The 13,644-nt window shown below is 51.5% G+C and overlaps 6 protein-coding genes across 6 annotated transcripts; 2 read left to right on the top strand and 4 right to left on the bottom strand.

Moving 5' to 3' along the window:
• Positions 1-343: 343 nt before the first annotated feature.
• On the bottom strand, positions 344-2,000 carry BDV14DRAFT_120249 (serine/threonine-protein kinase). The gene is made up of 3 exons (XM_073765884.1): positions 1,556-2,000; positions 1,291-1,500; positions 344-1,231 (listed from the first exon to the last, which is right to left on the bottom strand). The coding sequence occupies exons 1-3, from the start codon at positions 1,874-1,876 to the stop codon at positions 443-445; spliced, it is 1,320 nt and encodes a 439-aa protein (XP_073624594.1). The 5' UTR covers positions 1,877-2,000; the 3' UTR covers positions 344-442.
• Position 2,001: 1 nt separating this feature from the next.
• Positions 2,002-4,621, bottom strand: BDV14DRAFT_120248 (amidohydrolase). The gene is made up of 2 exons (XM_073765883.1): positions 3,282-4,621; positions 2,002-3,158 (listed from the first exon to the last, which is right to left on the bottom strand). The coding sequence occupies exons 1-2, from the start codon at positions 4,450-4,452 to the stop codon at positions 2,674-2,676; spliced, it is 1,656 nt and encodes a 551-aa protein (XP_073624595.1). The 5' UTR covers positions 4,453-4,621; the 3' UTR covers positions 2,002-2,673.
• A 484-nt stretch (positions 4,622-5,105) lies between these two features.
• Positions 5,106-5,790, top strand: BDV14DRAFT_179930 (uncharacterized protein; the record flags this gene model as incomplete). Its single annotated transcript, XM_073769835.1, has 1 exon — positions 5,106-5,790. A coding segment is annotated over exon 1 (647 nt), but the record flags the coding sequence as incomplete, so codon positions are not given.
• A 277-nt stretch (positions 5,791-6,067) lies between these two features.
• BDV14DRAFT_120263 (E3 ubiquitin-protein ligase RNF103) lies at positions 6,068-7,375 on the bottom strand. The gene is made up of 2 exons (XM_073765885.1): positions 6,966-7,375; positions 6,068-6,910 (listed from the first exon to the last, which is right to left on the bottom strand). The coding sequence occupies exons 1-2, from the start codon at positions 7,261-7,263 to the stop codon at positions 6,144-6,146; spliced, it is 1,065 nt and encodes a 354-aa protein (XP_073624597.1). The 5' UTR covers positions 7,264-7,375; the 3' UTR covers positions 6,068-6,143.
• A 1,458-nt stretch (positions 7,376-8,833) lies between these two features.
• Positions 8,834-10,924, top strand: BDV14DRAFT_192092 (histone acetyltransferase NGG1; the record flags this gene model as incomplete). Its single annotated transcript, XM_073771586.1, has 3 exons — positions 8,834-9,365; positions 9,425-9,882; positions 9,935-10,924. The coding sequence occupies 3 exons, from the start codon at positions 8,834-8,836 to the stop codon at positions 10,922-10,924; spliced, it is 1,980 nt and encodes a 659-aa protein (XP_073624598.1).
• Positions 10,925-11,133: 209 nt separating this feature from the next.
• Positions 11,134-13,528, bottom strand: BDV14DRAFT_179938 (nitrogen permease regulating protein NPR2). The gene is made up of 4 exons (XM_073769836.1): positions 13,146-13,528; positions 12,654-13,082; positions 12,466-12,602; positions 11,134-12,406 (listed from the first exon to the last, which is right to left on the bottom strand). Exons 1-4 carry the CDS (start codon positions 13,186-13,188, stop codon positions 11,312-11,314), a joined length of 1,704 nt encoding a protein of 567 aa, XP_073624599.1. The 5' UTR covers positions 13,189-13,528; the 3' UTR covers positions 11,134-11,311.
• Between the last annotated feature and the right edge of the window lie 116 nt (positions 13,529-13,644).

Raw genomic sequence — 13,644 nt, forward strand, 5'->3', positions numbered from 1 at the left:
AGGCAGAAAATCCGATCAATCTAGACCCTGAGGAGGGGGAGGAGGGCAACCCGATTGTCCTTTAATATACGTACGAGTTCCTTTTGTTTCCCTATGCGAGCACTGCCTACCCATACGTGTTCTGTACAGATCTAGGCATGGCTTGCACCTCTACGTGGTGCTTAGGATTAGTAGCTGTTTGGTAAAACTAAAGCAAGCGCTATGTACATACGTAATCAAGTTCTTTCTGCTGGCAGAATACTAGCGCTTACACAAAAAAACGTTATTGCCCTTTTGTTCGAACAGTATGCCGTAAGCGTGTGTCTATGAGTGGACCCAAGCGATTCGGTTTGGACGTCAGCGACAAACTGCAGGGTTCTTTGCGCATTGTTATGTCGGCCCTGATAGAAATATGTAATACCCAGCTGTTGCATTGATTCCAATGTGTCTTTATGATAGGGATTCAGTACTTCTTTGCGTGCATTGGCAACCTCTTGGAAGACTTCTCCGCTTCGATATATTCCTTTGCTGCAATTAACCGAAGACCTTTGTCGTGAAGAACCCTGAGGTCGTCCAGAGCCTTCTCTCGAGAGTGGAACAGATTTTGCGGTTTGCCCAGCTTTGAGGGCGTTACATTTTCAATATCAGAAACAGAACCTCTCGGTATAATCGGAAGATCGTTTAGCGGTGCTCTCGAGGTCCATGTCCCGTCTAACGGCCAGCTTACCGACGGCCCTGTACTTGAGGTAAATGTTGTACGCTGCTCCGAGGGTATGGCATGCTTCTCCCACGACATGGAAGGGCTATCATCGCCGAACATCTGTAACCACGGATGCTCGAGAGCAGCAGTAGCACTCATTCGGCCCCCGGGGTCGACGGTCAAAAGGCTCCGAATAAAGGAACAAAGTTCCCTGCTGATGCAAGCTTCGGACAGAGGCACCTCAGGGAGATGATTTCCCTTCAGGTACTCCAGGAGCGATCTGTCTTGGTATGGGTACTCGTGGAAGAGCATAAAGTATGCCGTTATACCCAAAGACCACATGTCGACAGCATATGTGCATCGATACTCAGCTCCAGCGGCCTCAACCCCCTGACCAACTGAAACGGTATTTAAGCGTAGCACTTCGGGAGCAAGATACTTCATGGTACCCACAAATGAGTGCAGACTCGCGTCACCGTTGACTCGTTTGCTAAATCCGAAGTCGCCAATCTTCACCCACCATCTTGGACCTTGGGATGCAACTAGAATGTTCTGGGCGACATAGATTAGCTTAAATCGGTCTCTTGGAGGTATAGATAAACGCAACGTACATGGGGCTTCAGGTCTCGATGTACAAACTCATTCTCATGAAGACAGGCTAGACCCTCGAGGATCTGCAAAATAATCTGGCTCGCTTCGTCCTCGGGCAAGGGATGGGTTAGGTGAGCTGCGAGGCTACCATGTTTAATATGCTCCATGACAATAAACACCGATTGCTTATCTTCGTACCAACCAAGGGACTTGACGAAGAGACCTTCGTACTGCTGCCTGTTAGGAACAAATCAAGTATGCCCTGACAAGCTAGGAAAGCCTGACCTTGCTGGTGCTCTGCGAGAACTTTGCTATGGTTTCCAGCTCTTCATAGACATTGAGATCGATGCCTTTCGAAATGATCTTAACGGCCTGAAGCTGGCCCTTTTTCGTGCCCGCATGGCATTCTTCAAGCCATACTTCACCAGTGGCGCCCCCACCGAGCAGTTTTGTCCTCGTCCATGTCTCCCTGCTCCACGTTCGCCTGGCGCGCGGTCCGCCGTAGCTGCCGCTTTCAATCTGCAAGTGTACAGCATGGGAGTCATACAACTCGACTGCAATCTTAGTGTCCTTGACCAGATCAGGCAGTTGCCTTGGGATGGCCATGTTTCCGGGCCTTCATCGATCGCGAAATGCGAACACGATGGAAGACGTCAATCATGATGAAGTTGTTTCGCCTCGACGGAGGATATGCGGGGGACGGTGAGCGTTATGAGTCGAAATATCCCCTGAAGTGGCTGTGGCAGGTGGTTGCCAGGTTACAGGAGTTAGCAGCACCCAAGCCTCTGATCGCACTTTCTTGGGTTAGAAAGGTGCGACTGCGCAGTCCCTCCTTCTGTTAATTGGTTGCACTGCCCACAAGGCTCTGCTGAGGATGACACAGCATTTCTAATCCCGTTCACCTCTCAGCCTTGCCAAGCACAGAAGATACGCCTTTCTCTTATCATGGCATCTGCCAATGAGTACTGTTGATTGCTGTGCAGAGGAGTGCTGTGAGCCCTGAGGGAGCCTCTGCGCCTCGGCATACGTCGGCGGCAGCCCTATATTAATCAAGGGTCCCGAAGTCCCTGGAAACGGAAGGAACGCATTTCCACGATGGAAGGAGCGATGGGCGCCGGTTGCACCTTCCTTGGGAGTTTGACTGCGTATTAGGAAGGAACGACCTCTAAATACGTGATAGGAAGGAGCAGGCTAGCAGCCTTGATCGCGCTTGCTTTTTAGTAAAACTTCGTTTATATAGCATAAATGGAAGGAGCGATATTCCGGGGTGCAGGGATCCTGGAAGGAAGGTGCGAGCGCGGTCCAATGTGCTTGCTTTGGCACTTAACACAATTGCGCTGCTTAGAGCTTCAAGCGTACGTATACAGTGCCTTCAGATTGAATGAAGGGTAGGGTGCACCCTTCTAGGCCAACGAGACCAGCCCATCGTTCCGGGCACTATACACCACTCTCCCCTCAAACCAAGTCTGCAGCACCTTCGCATCCGCAAAGTAACCTTCACTCAGATCTCTATCGACCGCAATGAAATTCGCCCTCTTTCCAACCTCAATACTTCCCACTCGGTGCTGAGCCCCAACGGCCTCTGCCCCACCCAGTGTCAGAATGCGTAGGACAATCCGACTTCCTCTTTGCAGGTCCGTGAGGCCGTCATCTTGGTCTGGAAGAAAAGCGGAGCCAATTTTTTCAGATATTCCACCCGCGCAGGGGAAGAGGTTTGGTGTGGCTGTTACGAGCCAGTCTGAGCCGATTGTTACGTGGGCTTTGGAAGAGAGCATAGAGGGGAAGTCCCAGCGGGCAAGGCGGGGGTCTTGGTTTGCGGTGTCGTGATGGAAGATGGCGGGGGACATTTCGGCTGTTATGCGGAGAGTGGCGAAGCGGGGGGTGTCATCTTTGGTAAGTGTTAGCTGAGGTCAAGATGTTTCTGAGTCAAAACAAGGGTGGAGGCAAAGGGCCCAGAGCAGGCACTGATCGTTGAAACTTATAGAAATGCATGGTTGCAGGGAACACAAACCGGGGTGAACTGCATTGCAGTGAGCAATCTCATGCCTTGGACCATCTTCATTCAGACTTCGAACTTTCTCTAACACATTCAGAGCCATTCGCACACTGCCTTCACCGGTAGCGTGAATCTTGCAAGTCATGCCCCTCGAGTCGTACAATTTCAGACGCTCGAAGAGCTTCTCCTCTGAGACCACCAAATTCTTGGTGCAAACGTCTCCATTCTCATCCAGATCGGCTTGCGTCAAATTGGGAGGCGTAGGCGATCCGTCTAGAACAAATTTGACGAACTGAGGGTGTATGTGTTTGCTTCGGAAGCCCTCCGCGACATCAAGTAAAACAGCAAGACTGTCTTCCCGTTCCATGAAGAAGCCGCCTGGTGCGCTCAGGATGTGAGTGTATACATCCAAGTCTAGCTTGCTCTCCTGCTCTATGTCCCGCAGGGCATGCAGGAAGAGAGTATTGGCAGTCGCTTCCTGCGCGGAGGTAATACCATACCGATGGAAAGTGGACAGCGCGTATGCCACAGCGCGCTTCACATGAGCCAACGGCGGTGTAGGCATACGAAGCCAGACTGTCTGTGTTGCAGCCCCTATTACCTCGCCGGTCAGAGGACCGTCCGGTCTCCGCAGGAAAGCGCCGCCAGGCGGATCAACGATAGACTCGTCTATTCCCAAAGCCCTCAAGCCAGCGGTATTGAGCAGGAGATCATGCTGCGCAAAGTCTCGAATCAGAACCGGCTGCTCAGGCCAAATACGATCAAGGTGGCACCGATCAGGTTTATTGTCCAGGAAATGCGTGGCCAAGTACGAGTTCCCAAAGATCCAATCTTCTCGCGCCCCGGTATAAGAGCACTGACAATGAGCGCCTAGCAGCTTCTCTGAAATCTTGGCGTCGTTGTCTTCTAGGACCATGTTTGCTTCGCTCAGGTGCTGCAGACCAGCTGCCCATATATGAGCATGAGCATCATGAACACCGGGCATGACAAACTTCTGTCTCAGGTCGAATTTGACTAGTTTGCGCTGCTTTGCGGACGCGAGGATCTGTTCGTCTGAGCCGACTGCTTCGAAGATGCCCATGTCGCTGACGATAAAGGCCGATGCCCATGGTTGCTTCTCATTGACTGTAAAGACTCGTCCATTATAGTATGCGACTGAGTTGCGGCTTGCAGCGTTTGCCTCCATGTCGACTATCTCGCTAGATAATCTGCTTGTCAAAGATAGGGGTGTAGGTGTGAGGCAACTGTAGAACCGGAGTCAGAAGAGGGGTTCTCCACTCAATAAGGTAGCTTGTTGCGTCTTGCAGTATACATCTGCGTGACTGCGGAATACTCGCCGCATGTTCGTGCATATCTTCTGGTCTTGGCTGGTGTTCCGAGGTGTTCTTTCGGAATTCGGAACCTGACAGATAGGTGCCACATGGGCCAGAAAGACATCTCTTGATTGTGCAGATATTCTCCATTATGGTAATCCGGGTCTCGATAAGAGATAGTAACTAGAAACGATTATAGGTGCCGTGTTCTGCTATGCCTTCCAAGCACGAGCATGATCATGCCCGAGGAACATCTGCCCCAGGGCGAAGATCGAGGGTTTACACCCTGAAAACTCGGTCATTGTCGTTCCTTCCGCTCCATTATAGAGGATAAATGGTATTGCCATCGATGACATAGTATAACCCGTAGATGCAGGAGAATTGCAGATATATGAAGCTTCAACCTCGCGGTGGGAAATCAAGTGTACCACCACTAAATTAGGCCTAGCTGCCCTGTCCACTGAGTTATCGATAAGCATCATCAAGCTCCAGCTTCAACCTCCGCCGCGACTTTGACATCTCAATCCTCCATTCCAAACCGCAGAGCACAAAGACACCTAAAAAATGGTCAAACCACTAACATTTAAAGGCGACAAGCCCAAGACCAGAAAGCGCAAGAACCCCGACCGCGAGCGCGACTCCTCCGCACCAACCAAAATCCCCAAATCCGAATACGACCCCGACACAAAAGCCGATCCGGAAGCACAAGCAGACGCTGAAGCCTCAGCCGAAGACCAATCCTGGGTCTCGGCAGATACAACAACTGATATATCCGGCCCCATTGTACTTGTCCTCGCCTCCGACCCGCCAACATGCATAGCCTCTGATATGGCCGGGAAGGTGTACGCGAGCGAACTTGAGAACCTCATTGATGGAGATCCACGGACGGCTGAGCCGCATGATGTGCGGCAGGTTTGGGTTGCGACTAGAGTTGCGGGGACAGAAGGGTTCAGTTTGAAGGCGGGGCATGGGCGGTATCTCTCTTGCGACCAATATGGACTTTTCAGCGCGACGGCGAGCGCGATCTCTCAGCATGAGTCGTTCCTTATTATTCCGTCACCGGATATACCGGGTGCATTCTTTCTGCAGACTATGGGTGGGCAGGGTGAGAAGGATACATTTGTTGGTGTGAAGGATGGAGCCAAGGGTGTGGAGATTCGTGGGGACGAAGAGAGTCTGTCGTTTCAGACGACTGTGCGCGTAAGGATGCAGGCGCGGTTCAAGCCGAGGATTAAGGCGAGTAAGGAGACGAAGGCGAGGGAGAAAGTTAGTCGGAAGGAGCTGGAGGAGATTGTGGGGAGGAAGTTGGAGGAGGGTGAATTGAAGAGGTTGAGGAGGGCGAGGAGGGAAGGGAATTTCCATGAGGAGGTGTTGGATGTACGGGTTAGTGGGAAACATGATAAATTCGCTTAATGGCGAGATATTCTTATTACATGGGCTGTTTGGCTGGTACTGACGTCTAAACGGAAAAGAAATTATTTGGACAGAAGCTTCTTTAGATGCATAATATGTGACAATAGGGTATCCCAACAAGAGACGAATAAATGATATCGACGCCTCCAAATTACAACCACGGCCCAGGCATGCTATTATGATACACGGCCTCTGGAACAGAGATGGGACAGAAGTTAGGATCCAAGACACTCTTCTTACAGAGCGGACAGAGGCTGCTGATTCGTGTCAAAGAGGCATCAATGCACTCGGGATGGAAGATATGACCACATGGAAGTTCGCGAACAACTGACGAAGCGGGCACAAAGTCATCAAGGCAAATGGCGCAGGTTGTTTGTGAGAGACTCAGCCTATTCATCTGTTCAGGATTGACCCTTCGGGGAGGGAAAAGTTCACGGGATGCTACGTGGTGTACGATGTTTTCGATCCTCGCAGTTGCTGACTGAGGGCTCTGGCTGTCTTTAGTGTCAGTGGCACCTCCTTTTTGGCCATGGTCGTTGCTTTCAGGTGTCTGTGCTCTTGTCTCCGAATTATTCTTGGTAACCGTCTGGGTAGCCTTTGCTGATTCCGCACTGGCGGTCTCAGGATGCTTGCCGTCGGGAAATGTATCCTGTTTCGTGTCTTCTTTTCCATCGCCGTCCAGCACTGGATAGATATAGACCGGAAACCTGGCGAGGAGCTCGCGCGGAATCTTTATATGCTGAAGATCGAACTGTGGATTTCTCTCACGGTCTGCTTCGAGATGTTGCTGCATGTTCTCTCGACGTCGCCTCTGAATGAGCTGATAAACTAAAAGACAAATGATGCAGAAGACAGAGATTGTTCCAAGGGTGGCTAATAAGAATCCCCAGAAACTAGGTGACTTCCGTCCACTTTTCTCTAATCAGGATGTCAGCTCCGGACGTGAACGAAGATTTTTTTGGAACGGGCTTACCCAGATTAATGAGACTGAACAGCCGGATATTCCACTTTGCACTTGCCGATAATGCTGTCGACGTATTCTGCTGTCCGGGAAGGACTATTCCAGTGCTGGAATTCCACGATAGTCTTTCCATGAGGGAGTTACCCACTGCGCCAGGGATCGCATAGACAGGGTATGTAATCTCTTTCTCCCACGAATGACCATTACTCAATAACCATGCTGCATCGTTTGCTGGAGGTGGCTCGGTATTACCACCGGCTGGCTGGAAGAACAAAAGTGCCTCGGAGCCTGCATGCCTCGAAGCGTCCATGAACGATTGGCTGCAATTTGGGGATATCCACGGCGCAAGCCCAATTACAGGGATTCCAGATGGTGCCACATCTTGGAGACTGGTGACATTCGACGGTATGAAAGGGGATGTGCTGTTTTTGCATGGATCATCACCGCTGAGATCAGGGACGGCAAGTAGCCCTTTTAAAGGGCCTTGTTTCGGAGCATTTTGGGTGGAAAGCGTCCGGACGTTGTCAAGACCAATATGGAACGAGGCGCTTGCCTAGAAAACAAGGTTATCTGTCTGTATGATTTGGTTTGCATACTCAGTCGCTGCAATCAAAATGTACATACATCGATCGACGGCGTTGAGTTACCCGCTTTTCCAGGATCCTGGACAAGCGTGGCAGTGGTTATGAGAAATCTGGCAGCTGTAGTAGAACAGGAATTAGCCAACATCACGTCGCAGACATTTGATGCTGCATTCCGGCGCTTCCTAGATATGGAACCGGACTGTGGACAGAACGGAGATTCGCTGGTTGGAAACATACACATCGGTGAACACTTTGCAAGGGTTGCAGTCTCTTGAGGACCATGAGAGCATCGGCAACTCGAGATTCTGTGTTCAACGGTGATTATATGAGGGTGCGTGAGCGTTGAAGCAAGAGTCCATCACCGGGTCGTTCTGTCGAGCTGGACTAGCGGTCACCATTGCAGAGCTGTTATCTGCTGAGATCCGGAGCCAAGCAGGGGGTAACAGCGAACGGTCTTAGTGAAAACGACTTCTCACATCCCAAACAACTCGAGCTGGAACCGCGTTCGACTGTTTCTGTTCCGGAGTTGACGCTGTCTACGGTGGAGCACGACCGACGTTTGCGGACATTCGAGCAACGAAGACGACAGAAGATGCTTATCTACTCTGAAGAGCCTAACAAACGACTCTGCGCATAATTCTGGGCCTAGTAGACTCGTGAAAAACTATCGGTCAGAACCATGGGATCCCACGTTGTCAAGCTCAAGAGCCAGAGTGAGGTGGTCCATCCATTGCCCGCTACTATACCAGTTCATCACTATCGGCGCTTAAACAGCGCTTAAGGATAATAGTAGCAGGGAAGAAGGTAGTTTGTTGGAGTAGTAGTAGCAAGGCTTGAGTCACCAATCTCAGATGCATCAACATTGTCTCCAACACACCTTTGAGAAGAAGACGAGTGCATCGAGCACAGTTGTATAGGGGATTGTGGGATGGACGGGCTGCAGATCAACCGTAGTATTCTTATCTCTTTTATTTCGGCTTATCGGCGCTTATCAGTAAATCATGTGATATCACGTGCGCCAACCCACACCATGGCCTGGGCAACCCCGGACCGCGATCACGACGCTCCGCTTTCCAGCTTGAGTCTTATGAGCTTGATCCATACTTTACACGTCTAATCTTTGTTTATCATTCTTCGCGCGTGAACGGCCCAGGCCATTCTATCTTTCATAGACCCCGGCAACGCGGTGTCACTGCCTTACCGCCAAGCATGAATATGAGTTGAGCCTCAACAAATCCGTCATCTTTCGAATCGCACCTCCTAGCAGCCTATGAACAACGTAGTTACGCTATAAGGATGCCCTCAGCAAACAAAGGAAAAGGCAAGGGTCGTGACGCGCGCCCGTCACGAAGTCGCAACACTACCCCCAGCTCCGGCTTCAGCGCCGCTCCGGCCGCAACCTCCGCCCCTACTAGCTACCTTGAGAACGATGCGTCAAAACTCGTCATTCCTACAACCGTACAATATGTGGAGATATTGGAGCGCATGGGTGGAGTGGGCCCTATACCGGATTCAAAGGCTTTGGAAATGTTGATCGAGCATTTAAAGTCACTTAGTCAGTCGGCGGAAGCTCGTGGTGATGCTTGCAACGCTTCTATCAGGGAGCTATCGCAGAAGCGCAAGGAAGTGGTGGATGAGCCCGAACCCTATGAAGATCGCAAGATGAAGCGCGAAGCCGACGATGACGATGAAGATAGTAAAGCGGCCAAGGCAGGGAAGCTTAAGAAGCGCAAGGAGCGGGGTAGCAGTTCAAAGGAGGAGCGTCCATTAACTCATGGAGCCCATGTACTCAGTCGCCAAGATGGTGGAGAGACGAAGGTAGAGGGTGGTAAGCATACACTATGAATCTAGGTTGGTCAGGACTGACTATTTACTTCACCTTTCTAGCCGCCTCACCGGCCTCCAAAAAGTCGAAGAACGCAGTATCCGATGAAACATCTTCGCTTTCTCCGCCCTCTTTAGCATCACCGCGCCAGTCTGGGGAAGGTGCAGATGCAGACTCTCCCGGCTCAGATGACAGCTCTGGGTCGCATCAACCAGAACCCGCCCCAGCTATCCCCCAGATCCAAGTATTCGGTCCCAACCCGCTCAAATTCGACGATCCGACAATATATCACATTCAAGACGTCGAGTCCGGTATGACAGACGACCAGAAGAAGGAGATTTTCAGCGTCAACGTGTTTCCGGAGAGCGACTTGCGGCACTTGATGGCTGGAACTCCGCCGGACCGTGATTTCAGCAATGCGAAGCCTACAAACCAAGTAAACGCTAATACCTTCCTGCAATACATCGAGCCTTATGTCAGGGACCTAATGGAAGAAGATATAGCCTTCTTGAAGGAAAAGGTATGTTGCTTTGTGCAGTTAAGACATACGATATGCTCACCATGGTTCGCAGGGAGATCGGGTCACGCCATTCATGATGCCGAAGCGAGCAAAGAAGCATTATTCGGATGGATGGGCTGAAGAGGACGGCGTAATGAACATCGACCAAGCCAACGGTGACAAAGAGAATTTGCCCCTAAACGAAGGCCGCGGAAACATCGACCAAGTAACAGACGAGACCGTGGAAACCGACAAAGTCTCAATGCCTCCACTCCTCAGCCGAATTACATCCCTCCTCCGCTACGAACACCGCGCTCCCGAAGAAAATGCCACAAACGGCACAACCAACGGTGACCTCTCAATGAACGGTCTAAACGGCGACTCAATGGACCTCGACCACCCGAACGGCGACACCTCAGAATCCACCAACAAACCCCAACCATCTGCAACATCCTTCCGCGCCGCCTCCCCCTCCGGCTTCAAGGTCCCCGCCGCCAAACTCGACCACGCACAGCTTGATGAACGCCTTAAGGCCGAACTCCGTCACGTCGGCTTCCTCGGCGCAGACGAGAACCCAGACTACGACGCCCACTACGACGACGACATAGCACAGCGCCTCCGCCTTCTCCAATCCGAGCTCAAGAAACAGATGATCATCAACAGCGCCCGCAAGTCTCGCGTCTTGGAAGTCGCGCGCGAGCGCATGGCGTTCCAGGAATACACAACCATCCACGACGACCTAGACTCACAGGTCCAACAAGCATATCTAAAGCGCACCCGGACACTCGGCAAATCCAAGAAGGGATCCCAGGCTAAACATCGACCCGGCGGTGCCGGAGGCGGCAGCCACGTCGTTAGCGCAGCCGGCATCAGCAGACCTGCTATCGGCGATGTGGCGCGCACACTCATGGACCGCCGCAAGCGCTGGCGAGATTGCATCGGTCCTGTGTTCAAGGACTGTAAGACGACTGTTCCTGGGAAGGGAGAGAGCGTTTTTACGCCGTCGATTATGGCAGAGTATGAGAAGATGGAGGTTGATGGGTGGGAGGAGGAGCAGGAGTAGCCTTTTCTTCTCTTCTTCTGCTCTTCTCGTCTTGTCTTTTGTTGCTTGTACATTCTTGTGGGGGCGGGCTGAATCCGTCATTGGTAGTTACGTGGTATTGTGTCTGGTTTGGCGTGTAGTGGGCTTGTTTGCTTGATGATATGATCTTGGCGCAATATGGAGCACTTTCACTACCGTACCTTAGAGCGGTAGGCCGGCGTTGGAAATGGGACCAGTCCATGGAGGGTTTTTTTTTTTGTATCGTCATTCTTCCAATAATCGATTAATCGATATTCAATTACAATCCTTCCCCATGAACAAACACCTCCAACAAACTCAGTAGACAAAAATGGGTATCAATCGCAACACATAACATCATATACAGACATCCCAAGAAAACCAACAAAATCACCGATGAACAATCAACACCTCCCCCTGGAACCTCTTCAACCTAGCCGTGAGTTCGCGCTCACTAATCTCTAGCTCCGTACAAATCTGGTCAAAGCAATGCATGCCATCCAGGTACTTAACCAGATCCTTGTCGTCGATGAAGTCATCATCGTCATCATCGTCGTAGAGTACCGCTGAGCGGGATCCGCTATGTACGGAGGACCGGTCGCGGTCTCGGTCTTTGCCGTCGTCGCTGCGGTGGTTGTGGTGGTGATGGTGATGGAGGTGGTGATGATAATGATGATGGGCATGAGCATGAGCATGCTGCGCAATAGGCGCGGGATCATCGCCAGCACTGGAAGCATAGGGGCTGTTTGCGCCTGTCCCCGGTCCTCGTGATGATGGTCCGCTATGCGTAAACCGAGGCGTCGTAGCACCGGATTTGAACTGTGGTGCTGGGTTCCCTGTTGCGATGGCATACTTGTGCACGCGGTATAGGAAACCCTTAATTATACCGAATGTGATGAAGCGCCGGATGTCGATGTTTGTTAGTTGGCGGCTGTGCTGGATGTACCATTGTTTGACGCTCTGGCCCTGTTTCAGGCTTGCGTAGAGCTCGATGATACCGACGCCGTCGACGACCTCTCTGTTGCCAGGAAAACGGGTTTTGGCGAGGGGATCTGCAGGCAAGCTTCCGGTTGTGATGAAATTATTAGGATGGCTTGGGGCGGGTGTTGCAGTTGGGCTGATGCTTTCGCTTGTCGTGGTTAGAGTGCTGTTACCGCCGAAATTCAAGTCGCCGACTGGTGGCCAAACGTCGTCTTTATTGTGGTCGGGAGGAAGAGCGGCGGGTCCGGTCGGAGCTGTCATAGAGGACGCATACAGGGTGTTAGCATAGCGAGCGCACTCTTGCTGCATCGTCTCGTCTGCGGCGATGGTGGAGCTGAATAGCGCTGTGGGTGCGTAGATGGCGGAAAAGGAGAAGATATCGAGGAGGAAGAGGCAGCCGTAGTATAGCAGGTGCCGGATCGCACGGCATGTGAGGGAGAAGTCTGTGTCGGCGAGAAGGGAGATAATGCGGATGCTGTTGACTCCATTGATATGTGGTACGATCTGGTAACGTATAGTCAGTCACCCGGTCAAATACATTGCATGGTCTGGTGTAGACGTACGCGTTGCATCGTCAGATCCCAATTCTCATCAAGGAAGGCTTGATAGCGGACAGTGAATAGAGGTACCTGCCACGCACGAACCGGAGGAGGCGTAGGGTAGACAGGAAATAGTTTGATGTTCAACGTGTTCAACTCATCTTCTCCGACATCAGTTTGAGCTCAAGCCTTGAACAACCAAGGGGCCATACCGATCGGAATCATGCATTCGCAATAATTGTTCAAATCCTCCATCAGCGTCTCACACAAGCTATACACCTTCCCCTCACCACTCTTCGAGTGATCTCTTGACAAGAACCCGTTCTGTTCCTCCAGCCCACGCATCAAGTCCGCCAGTTTCTGGACAACGCTCTTGTAGCTGCTGAAATCGTCCTCCTCCGCCAGGACCACGCAGAAGTTGAAGATGAATTCGTTCCGGTCATATCGGGGTGACTTCATGCATATTGGGTATCCCATTATACGGTATCCATTCGTGCATACTTGGACGAGGTTTCCGCATAGCTCCTGGCGGGGGATCACGAAGAAGGATATGTCGGAGAAGGTGAGATAGAGAGGCTGCGTGGGCGCGGTGCTGGAAGGGGCAATTGCACCATCAGGGACCTGGTGAACGACCTTTGGGCCTTGAACGCTGTCAGAAAATGGAATTTTGAAGATCTCTATGAATGCTCGCGCGAGAAACTGACCTTCCTGGGTGTCGAACTTGCTGTAGAATATAGCCTTGATCATGGTGGAGGGGCGGCGGCCGTCGACATGGAGTCAACGGGGTAAGAATCGGGTCAAGGTGAGAGTGAGATCATCATGCGATTGTAAGTTGCAAGACCTCTGAGACGCGATACCGGGGGCGTCTCCGCGCAGTTCTGGGTGAGTGGTAGCTGGGATCTGTGTGGGGGAAGTTGTTAGATTCGGGGAAGCAGAGGTTCGAGCTTCCAGCCCGTTTAGCTCTTCCGCCCACCAGACACTTTCAGAGAGCTTAATGCGAAACCCTTAGAATGATCAAGAAAGTCAAATTATACTATTAAATCTTTTGCTTATGAACATGTTGAATAAATCCCATTCTCGGTACGCCCAGTAACCACGAAGATTGGCAGGTTCAAATGCGAAAGAACTGCTAACAATGCGACGGGGTATTGAACGAAACTCGCAGCCAATTATTTCGCAACAGAACAGCATAGGAAATCTATG

The sequence above is a fragment of the Aspergillus stella-maris genome, assembly GCF_047715825.1.
Source record: "Aspergillus stella-maris strain CBS 113639 unplaced genomic scaffold BDV14scaffold_61, whole genome shotgun sequence".
Taxonomy (NCBI): Eukaryota; Fungi; Ascomycota; class Eurotiomycetes; order Eurotiales; family Aspergillaceae; genus Aspergillus; species Aspergillus stella-maris.

What these genes read in the sequence shown, in the direction of transcription:
- BDV14DRAFT_179938 (XM_073769836.1), bottom strand. Translation starts at nt 13,188, where the DNA reads ATGATCAAGGCTATATTCTACAGCAAGTTCGACACCCAGGAAG. An exon ending in CAAGTTCGACACCCAGGAAG is followed by an intron (nt 13,083 to 13,145) that starts GTCAGTTTCTCG and finishes ACAGCGTTCAAG; the next exon opens with GCCCAAAGGTCGTTCACCAG. An exon ending in GGGATCTGACGATGCAACGC is followed by an intron (nt 12,407 to 12,465) that starts GTACGTCTACAC and finishes ATACGTTACCAG; the next exon opens with ATCGTACCACATATCAATGG.
- BDV14DRAFT_120248 (XM_073765883.1), bottom strand. Translation starts at nt 4,452, where the DNA reads ATGGAGGCAAACGCTGCAAGCCGCAACTCAGTCGCATACTATAATGGA. An exon ending in CTGCAATGCAGTTCACCCCG is followed by an intron (nt 3,159 to 3,281) that starts GTTTGTGTTCCC and finishes CACTTACCAAAG; the next exon opens with ATGACACCCCCCGCTTCGCC.
- BDV14DRAFT_120263 (XM_073765885.1), bottom strand. Translation starts at nt 7,263, where the DNA reads ATGGACGCTTCGAGGCATGCAGGCTCCGAGGCACTTTTGTTCTTCCAG. An exon ending in GTTCAGTCTCATTAATCTGG is followed by an intron (nt 6,911 to 6,965) that starts GTAAGCCCGTTC and finishes CATCCTGATTAG; the next exon opens with AGAAAAGTGGACGGAAGTCA.
- BDV14DRAFT_120249 (XM_073765884.1), bottom strand. Translation starts at nt 1,876, where the DNA reads ATGGCCATCCCAAGGCAACTGCCTGATCTGGTCAAGGACACTAAGATT. An exon ending in TCTCGCAGAGCACCAGCAAG is followed by an intron (nt 1,501 to 1,555) that starts GTCAGGCTTTCC and finishes AACAGGCAGCAG; the next exon opens with TACGAAGGTCTCTTCGTCAA. An exon ending in ATCGAGACCTGAAGCCCCAT is followed by an intron (nt 1,232 to 1,290) that starts GTACGTTGCGTT and finishes TATGTCGCCCAG; the next exon opens with AACATTCTAGTTGCATCCCA.